We start from the raw sequence: 10,000 nt of genomic DNA on the forward strand, positions 1-10,000 counted from the left end.
AGGCTACAGGACCTTTTCAGCAATGTCTGGTTCTGCTGCCAGTTTTGCCTGGAGGCATTTTCTGAAATTGGACAATGACAGTGCGAAATGCACTTTGTGTGAGTAGGTCGCCAAATTCCGCCCACTTCACTGATCACTTCACTGAAAACGTGATAATATCACTCTTTCAAATACTATTTAATTATGCTCTCGTATATTTTTGGATAGCGGCAACTGTGTAGATGAGGTAATGAGCAATATTAGCTAACATTGGTTGTCCTTTCTATCGTAATTTGGCGATAACGTCCAGCATGTCCAAAATCTAGCTTCTCTGGCGAAGGGACTCACTAGTTTAGGCGCAAGAACAGCCCTCTCGGGCGACACGGCGTCAAACTAGTGAGTCCCTCTGGCGAAAGGCTCCAATTCCGCCCGCTTGATTTCAGGTCACGTCTGTATTTCCGTTTATTATTCCTTCATGCTGTTGTGTTGATTTGGTTCACACGTGTAGTCCTGGCTTTGATGCAGGAACTGTGGAAACGGTTGAATAGGCTACTTTTGGTCCTAAAGTGAAACAGGGAAGCGGCCAGGGCGAGTTTATAGCCAGAATGTCGTCGTGAAATTAAAGTTCCATCTGCCGTTACGACACCCTTCATTGCAATGCTGTTTATGGCCGTTTGACTCGGTTTTAAATGTCATCACCGTTTCAAATATTAAGCATACAAACTCCGTATCATGTCGATATCCATTCCTAAACAGTGGACACATAATTAACTAGTAGGCCTATATAGGCTATAAGTAGGCGGGCGGAATTGGGGGACGGGCAGGCGACTTGGTGTCACCGTCACCAACAATCCACCCGTCATTGATAAGCGCTGCATGCTGCGCACAAGCTATCATCTTACACTTCATTATTATTATTGTGTTGGTGGATAGTAGAGCTTAATCTTAATTCTTTTCTCCCAATAATGATACAAACACTAACAACTTGATACAAATGCCAGTTTGGGAGGAACAGTTGAATTATAGCCCCTACATGACTACCATAGATCAAAAAATGGGAGGAGGGAAAAAAAAACAAAAAAAACGGGATTTCCCGGGATTCCCGGGAAATGGGTCGTCCTATCCCGGGATTTGATTCATGCCATTTTCGGGAAAAATATTAAACCCTAGTATGGACCCTCTGGTGAGTCTTGAGATTGCCTATTTTACTAAATGTCTTTTTACAATCTGAGCACTCAAATGGCTTTTCCCCTGAATGGATTCTCTGGTGTTGCTGGAGATTTGTCTTTTGACTAAAGTTCTTTCCACATTCTGAGCACTCAAATGGCTTTTCCCCTGTATGGATCCTCTGGTGTCTCTTAAGGCTGCCAATGCAACTGAAGCTCTTTCCACATTCTGAGCACTCTGGTGGGCACTCAAATGGCTTTTCCCCTGTATGGACCCTTTGGTGTTGCTTGAGACTGCTCATACAACTAAACCTCTTTCCGCATTCTGAGCACTCAAATGGTTTTTCCCCTGTATGGATCCTCTGATGTGTCTTGAGTATAGCCTTGGTACTAAAGCTATTTCCACATTGAGTGCACGTAAATGGCTTTTCCCCTGTATGGATCATCTGGTGTTGCCTGAGATGGCCCATATGACTAAAACGCTTTCCACATTCTGGGCACTCAAATGGTTTTTCCCCTGTATGGATCCTCTGGTGTTGCCTGAGAGTGCCCATGTGACTAAAGGTCTTTCCGCATTCTGAGCATGGAAATGTATTTCTACCTGAATGGATTCTCTGGTGTTGCTGGAGATTTGTCTTTTGACTAAAGTTCTTTCCACATTCTGTGCACTCAAATGGCTTTTCTCCTGTATGGATCCTCTGGTGTGTCTTGAGAGCACACATTTTAGTAAAGCTATTTCCACATTGAGAGCACTCAAATGGCTTTTCCCCTGTATGGATCCTCTGGTGTCGCTTGAGATCGACAATTTGCCTAAACCTCTTTCCACATTGAGAACACTCAAATGGCTTTTCCCCTGTATGGATCCTCTGGTGTCGCTTGAGATCGACAATTTGCCTAAACCTCTTTCCACATTGAGAACACTCAAATGGCTTTTCCCCTGTATGGATCCTCTGGTGTATCTTGAGACTGACAATTTGCCTAAAGCGCTGTCCACAATCTAAGCACTCAAATGGTTTTTCCCCTGTATGGATCATCTGGTGTACCTTGAGGTACTGCTTGCTACTAAAATGCTTTCTGCATTCTGAGCACTCAAATGGCTTTTCTCCTGTATGGATCCTCTGGTGTTTCTTGAAATTGCCCATGTGAGTAAAACTCTTTTCACAGTGAGAGCACTGAAACTTGTTTGCTGTCTGAAGGTTCTGTCTTCCTGTGTATCCTTTCCCCTCTGTGGACTGTCTTCCATTAGACTGAATCCTCTGATCATCACCTACCAAATAAATAAGACAATTTTAAGACAATATTAAACACATCGAACACACACAATGATGTATTGTATGATTCAGCTTGAATCACACATATCTTTTACACGTTGTAGATGGTTAAAAGTATTGAAGACAACATGTAGCCATACAAATCCCCCCCCCCCCCCATCCAGTTGAGAGCACTGGATGTGGCTAATAGACTGGGCATGTCTACCTGTAATTTCATTTTTATGCAAAACTCCTCTCTACAATATAGTTTCAATATAGTTACAATATAGTTAAACCCCTTTGCCTTGTTAGACCTTAACAGGGCCTGTGTCATAGCAATGTCTCTATGATGTAGTTGAGTTTTTTCCGGTCACAATGTCTGTCGATTGAGTAAATCACAGACTTTTTCTTATCCCGTCTGAAAGCACCACAAAATGGCACACTTGAAATTAAACGATTGAGTTTATGGAAATTCATACCAACTTGGCTTACTTTCTGCTGAAGATGCATCTTGGCTGCACTGTCCAACCTCCTCTTCCTCCTCCTCCTCTTCTTGTTCTTCATCCTCCTCCTCTTCCTCTTCTTCTTTACTCAAGATCCTCATGAAGTCTGGCTCAGGAACTGTAGGTGACTCATACATTTCAGTTTTAAAGTTTTGTTCCAATTTAGGCTTCTCATCCTCTATTGGATGTGCACGTATATAAGAGTATAGAAAGTCATCAAAGTCATCTTCTTCTGGCTCCGTCTTCACTGACATTAGACGTTGTGATGCCATTATTGTAAGCCAGGCATTAGCAGGTGGGAAGACCTGAAAAACAAAAACAGGAAACACCAACTTTAGACAGGAGCACAATGCTAAACAGGAAACACCAACTTTGAATCGATTTTTTGTTGATTATTTCCAGAATCCATGCTACCCATTCACTAATGTTACCTTTTTCATGAATATTAACCACCACCATCAATTTCAAAGTGTTCATTATGACTGGAAAAATTTCATACATGAAAGGGGGGGGGATCTTCTCCATGGTCCGCCATTTGAATTTCCAGAAATAGGCATTTTTAGCTGTAAAACTGACTGTACTTGGGCCATACTAGAAAATATTAGTTCATTACTCAGTAAACTTCCATGAAAATATCCAATTTGGCTATAGGCAACCCAGTTTCAGCAGCATAGTTGCAGTACCGTTTTTGACCATTTCCTGCACAGTGCCCCTTTAAACAGGAGCACAATGCTAAACAGAAGTAGATCTCAATCTGATTTCTCATCCACCACCAGCCTGCAAACATCAACTTTAAATATCAACTTTAACCCCTTAATGCACGCCGTACCTCCTGTGGCACGCTGTAATAGACATTGAAAGTTAACTACTATAGTACTACACTACTATGATAGTGCACAGGGCCTTTAGTAACACATTACGACTTGGTCATTGCCATTCTGGTAACAGCTAATTTATAATGCCGTGTCTTAAGGGGTTAAAACAGGAGCACGGTCGATCATCCTCATATTAGGTGCAGAGGAATACGTTCTGTAACAGATACATAACACCATGAGCTAGTGTTGCACTAACACCATCAATTTAATCTACTTCCAAATGTTTCAGTCAGAAAAGTAGGTCAATGTAAAATATATTTGTTACCACACAGCTGTGTGGTCTGAGGCTAAACATCCTTTCACTATTCTACAACACAAATACAACATCTTGGAACACAAACAGAACATGCTCTAAGTCATTTAGTATGATTGCGGACATTAGCAAGCCAGCTTTGAGTCATTGCCGCGTTCGAGATAGAGACGCGGTTCGAGCGCCAAAACGACCGGCTCGAAAAGGGCTCAGAATGGTACATTCTACATTGCTCTCTGGCCTATCCTCTTTTATTCATTCACCAGACTCGTTTTTCCTCCATTTTGATCTGTTTTTACCCTAATTGAAATGAATGGTGGAATGTTCAGAATGATGATGTCACTAGCCCTGGCAGTTAGAGTGAGAGTTGACCTGTCCTTGGTTTTTAAATTAAATAAAATTAACCGCTTTACCTATCGACTAGGTAATGGCATTGTCAGAGAGGTCTTGGCTCTGACTACAAACTGTGTAAAGATTATTTGCCAACTCTTAAAAATGCTTGAGAGCTAGCTGTTTTATAATCCCTATGGGCTTTCCTCATTCATAATTTTGTGTGTGTGTAGTGTGTGAATAGCTCAGCGCATAGTAATTTTTTTAATGAACCATTTGGCCTAGAAACGTGATCTAAACTTTGACGCAGAGAGCAGGGTTGTGGCATTTATGTATGTTAATTTCATTAGACAACTTGCCAAAGTTTTTAGTGTAAAAACAGGGCAGCACACAATATTGTAGTTCATACAGCAAACTGTCACCTTTAGAATGTTCATTCATACACACACATGCAGCCTTGTAGAACTGTAGAACTCTGCTGGGCAACCATGGGCTGTACTGCTGTGGGCACTATACAAATAGTGGCAGTGGCCTAATGCAGTGGTTCTTAACCTGGGGTAAGGGCACCCCCTGGGGGTGTACCAGAGATTTCAGGGGGTGCGCGGGATGTTGTTTATGTTGAGGTTGCGACCAAAATTCTGCTTGCAAACATTATATTTAGACCAATTGAAGACCAAATTAAAACGTGTTTCGTCCCCATTTAAAGGTATTGATGAATGTATCAAGCAAGAATCATTGAAATTAATAATTTAAATCATTTTTAGTGCGTATACACGTGTAGAAGTTGTGGTTGGGGGTGCACAGCTTGTCTTCAGCACAGGAAAGGGGGTGCGTTAAAGAAAAAAGGTTAAGAACCACTGGCCTAATGGGTAGGGTGTTGGACTGTCAGAGGGTTGCAGGTTCGAATCCCAACTTACCTCTCCCTACCCATCCATGGCAGAAAGGCTCCTGAAACATCCCCATACATAGCAGAGTAGAGTAGAGTATCGTTTATTGATCCCAGGGGAAAATTAAGGTGTCAAGTAGCATACACACATGGGTCATTCTACGATTCGGCTGCGCTTTTAAGATCATGGATTTTATTTGCCAATTCCACTAACTATTAACTGCATCCAATGATGTTTTGGACATTAGCACACATTTATCTTTCATATAATACAGAAAGTGAAGACATGGCATTATTCCCCTCAGCAAGAATGAATATTAAATACTGGTTCATGCCGTCCTGTTTTCCAAATGTCAGATTCAGTCTTCATATTAGCATGTAAAGAAACTTGATTTGCCCAAGACGATTGCAAATGTTGATTCACAGTAATCATCACAATACGACAAAACTGTCAGAAATACCATTGTGCTTTCCATTATAGCCTACATGAAATTTGCCATTTTGTGTGTGTCCACGAAAACTGTGTTAACCGTGTCACGGTCTGAAACCCCCTCCATAAATCAGTAATGGTTTGGTCTTAGGCCATACGAATAACATCACGTGATGTTATAACCTCTTTGGCAGGATATGGGAAGACTTTTTGGTAAGCTTTGAGCTCCATTCTTCCATAATTTAATTCATTCTTTTTCATGTTCTCCTAACGGGAAAATTGCCTGTCAACTGTGTTATCAACATATTTATAAGAATCTGAATTAGAAATCACATGTGGAAAAGCACAGATAAAGCATACAAATACATGAATGGATTAAGGTGTTGTGGTGGAACTTTTGAGGTCCTCAGTTAGCACAACACCATAAAAATGCCTGAAATGTCAAGCCGTGTTACCGTCAATGATGTTACGCATCAGCTATGACAGTTGAGGAGGAGTACGTTTTTGCCAATTTATCCCCATATTGACAGACAAACAAACTAAATAATTTGTGTTCTAGAGAGATGGGTTTGTCTGCTCCGTTTTTTCTCCTAAAAAAGTGCTGACTTGTTCCCCTGCATTGTTGATCGTAACACAGTTGAGTAACACGGTTGACTGTTTTGAAAGTGTTTTTATGACATTGATCCCTTATGTGTTGGAAAAATTCCATGAACAGACAATAGGGATTATCTCTGGAGCGGGACTTGTGTAAGGAGGGTGACTAAATTCAAATCAGACGTTCCAGGGATTTATAATGAAAAATGTGTCGGTCTGTATCACAGTGAATCATAAAATCCTACTTATGAAGCTGAACAATCACATTTTCTATATCAGTTGCACAAATTAATGACAACATTATTTTTAAGGGACATAAGCACTTTCAAACGTATGTTGTTTCAACTGTGTAGTATTTTAATATATGTTTGAAATTACATAGTATTTGTCCATAACACTGTTGGAAAAATAATCAAGTAAATGTTACCTTTCATAAGAGTATTTGTCAAATGATTTAAGATTAAGCTTGGCAATTTGTTTGTTTGGAAACTTAAATGTATACACTATGGAAACATCTAGGTACTTTTTTATTATTATTTTTTTAAAACCCCTGATAATTGACATTTTGTGTTTGCCAAAAGCGCACTCAAAACGTAGAACCAGTAACATACATAAATGAAGACATTGACCACTACACATTACACCCATACTTACACATAAAATAACCATAAGTAACTCACTGTTACATACATTTTGCCAAGGCATCTCTCTCTCTCTCTCTCTCTCTCACACACACACACACACACACACACACACACACACACACACACACACACACACACACACACACACACACACACACACACACACACACACACACACACACACACACACACACACACACACACACACAAACATCATCATATAAAGTGTCCACAGTGTCACTTATTGTGCCTAAACCATTGGCCACTTGGGCAAGCGTGTGAGTAATTGGCGAGGTGATGGACTGTAGCAGCCGAGTATCAGTGGTGTAGTCTGCTTTTTTATGGTGGGTATACTGTAGCCTATATTTCAGCATTTTTTGAAGTGGGTATACTGTAGGCCTATATTTCAGCACTTTTTGAAGTGGGTATACTGTATATATTTGTGCTATTCAAAATAATGGATCAATCAATTTTACGTGGGTATAGACATAGATATGTATAGAAGACTTCTATACACATCAATGAAATCCCTGACATTTAGAAGTGGGTAAGCCTATACTCCGTATACCCGCGATCTACGCAGACTACACCACTGCCGAGTAGGCTATTAATGTGACCAGCGGTCCGTCTTACCTCGGGAGTCGTGATCAGTCGTCTTTTTTTCAGATTCAGTGCTCCAGTGATGCAGGAAATCCGACCATGGCGCGTGTGTGAGTAATTGGCCGCACCAGAAAAGTTTTCTAGGCGTTGCACTCCGTGCGAATCTTGTAAGCTTGGAAGCTAGGTTGCTTGAACTTCAACTGCATGTGAAATGTGCTGCTGCCCGTCACATGAGAATCCCGGCAGAGCAGTAAAAGAATGTCTGTGCCTACCCAAAACAAAGAATCTTTTCTTTCTTTCGGCGCCCTGCTATAGCGACAGGACCAATAAATCTCTCCTTGGAGGACAAGCAATGGCGTCTCTGTCCCACTGGCGATTTTAGGGTGGGGGGCAGGGGGTGGCCCTGGGACGCTATTGTCCACCCTACTGGCCACCCTTGATTCGACAAGTAATTAATAAAAAAATATATTTTTAAAAACAAATAAATAAATATACAATAATGACAACAGTATAAGACCAATAATAGGTAATTATCAGGTAATCATTCAGGTTCGTCAACCCAACAACAAACAAGAGAAAACTGTCAAGCCATGGTGATCGCTGGCTGACAGATCTAGGGTCAGTTTTACACTTTAACTAACACGACAGTCGTTGGACTGATGCTGCACAAGGCTGATTTCTGATCAGTAGGCTTACACGAGATGACCACTGCGTGTCGCCTGCTGCCCCCTAGTCGCTTATTTATCGTGAAAGATCTGGCAACCCCGCACCAGCGATGCTGAGGAGCACTGTGTCACCTGCAGTTCCTTCACGAGAGACCGCATCCACTAACTGCCTGGACAGTCTAATTTGGACAATAAGGTATGGCAATTTAATGATTTGTTGATTCTCTGAATGTGTTGGAAAATCTAATTTTGAAAACTTTATGCAAGTATTAGCAGCCAGGAAGAGCCAAAATACGAGATAGCTACACGAAACAACAACATGACTAAATTAGAGCAAGTTAGTGTTGTGGCAGCTGCAAACCAAGTTAGTAGCACAGCACAATCCTAACGTGCACGTCAGTTTATTTTTTTTGTTGATAACAGGATAGTCAATATGAAACCACAGACTTCTATTTCAGTGTATGAAACCGTTTGGATAGGGACATGGCATGGATAGCATTGGCCCATTGGCCACACATTGGAAAGGGTAGTTCTAGTCGGTTGTTATCTACAGGATCGGTAGGCAGACGTCAGTACCTAGCTCGAAACCTAGCATGTGAAATGAACTAATGCTAAGCTGGACTATGATTGTTGTCAGTGGCATAGGGACATAAGGGCCAGTGTGGACCAGTGCCACTATGATTGACAGCTGGCCCACGCTATCAGAAGTGTCCAGCATCAAGTTAAAAAAATACATAATAATAATAATAAGTGAAAGACACAGAAAAAATCAAGGAACGAAATAAAACAGCCATTAACAATGTAAGTCAACATCCTGCTTCAATGCAGTATGGCTGTCTTAGAACTTTTTTGGTCATGCCCGATAGAATTATTTTATCAGCTTAATTTTGATTGGCCAGCAGCAACGCACATTCATAACTGTAAACAATAGCTTGAACTCGCAGCGGGTTTTTGCTAGCCAGTGCTATGTTTTGCAGAAATGCTGTTGCTGCCGTCACATAAGTTAGTTAAGCATTCAACGGTTCTTTGCTAAGAATGGCAATTAATGGATGACTTTACCCGATGGAATACTAAGGAATAGACTATGGATGTAGGCTACCACCACGCACAAGGTAGGAGATATTCATTTCAAACTACCAAGAATGGAAAAAACACAAGCTAACATTGGCTATAGAAAAACGATCATAGTGGTGCAGGGCAATTAAGGTAATATTTGACCACGAAGTGTGAATCATTTGTTCTACTGGCAGTTAAGGGAATAGGCCTACTTTCTTTTGGTGAAGCAGTCTAATTTAGGGATAGTGGGCTTGTGTGTGTGTGTGTGGAACAGCCTTCACCCACTGTGGTGATTGATGTTTGACTTGTAGCATCCCCTTTTGTTATATGAGCAACAGTTGTGCTTTTAATGTGTAGGTAGGGTGTTGGATGTATATTGGCTATTATCCTACGTAGTTCTGTGGTGGCATATCAGCAACTTTGGTATCACGGCTAGTGTCCAATGTGTAGCCTAAATTTGACGTTGTCATATCAAACATTTCTCATCGTTCTGTCCATAGGTCTGCCTCTTGCAACTAGGCTACACCTCTATGTTAAAGTTCTGTCGTCCATAATGCTAAGCTGGACTATGATTGTTGTGATGCCTTCTCTCAGTGAGAAGCTTCTCCTTTGCTTCTTCGATTGTCTTGACTTTTCTTGGAGTTTAAATCAAACTTAAATAAAGTCGGAGTAAGTCATAGTAAAGAGCACCTCTGCCTCTTTAGAGTAAGCAAGTTCATGTCAGTCACACTGTGTTGCCTAAACCCACAGCGCTAGTAGTCCACATCAGAGT

The 10,000-nt window shown here is 41.1% G+C and overlaps 1 protein-coding gene across 1 annotated transcript in view; it reads right to left on the bottom strand.

Annotated features, from left to right (window-relative positions):
• Positions 1-10,000, bottom strand: part of LOC134445627 (zinc finger protein OZF-like) — a 111,574-nt gene that overhangs the window by 41,788 nt on the left and 59,786 nt on the right. Inside the window, exons 3-4 of the mRNA XM_063194678.1 lie at positions 2,888-3,203; positions 1,139-2,412 (exon numbers count right to left, since the gene is read on the bottom strand). Of these exons, the coding sequence (XP_063050748.1) occupies positions 1,139-2,412; positions 2,888-3,203 (1,590 nt within the window). Of the gene's footprint in view, positions 2,413-2,887; positions 3,204-10,000 lie in introns of the transcript that reaches the window.

Source organism: Engraulis encrasicolus, chromosome 3, assembly GCF_034702125.1.
Source record: "Engraulis encrasicolus isolate BLACKSEA-1 chromosome 3, IST_EnEncr_1.0, whole genome shotgun sequence".
In the NCBI taxonomy this organism is placed as follows: domain Eukaryota; kingdom Metazoa; phylum Chordata; class Actinopteri; order Clupeiformes; family Engraulidae; genus Engraulis; species Engraulis encrasicolus.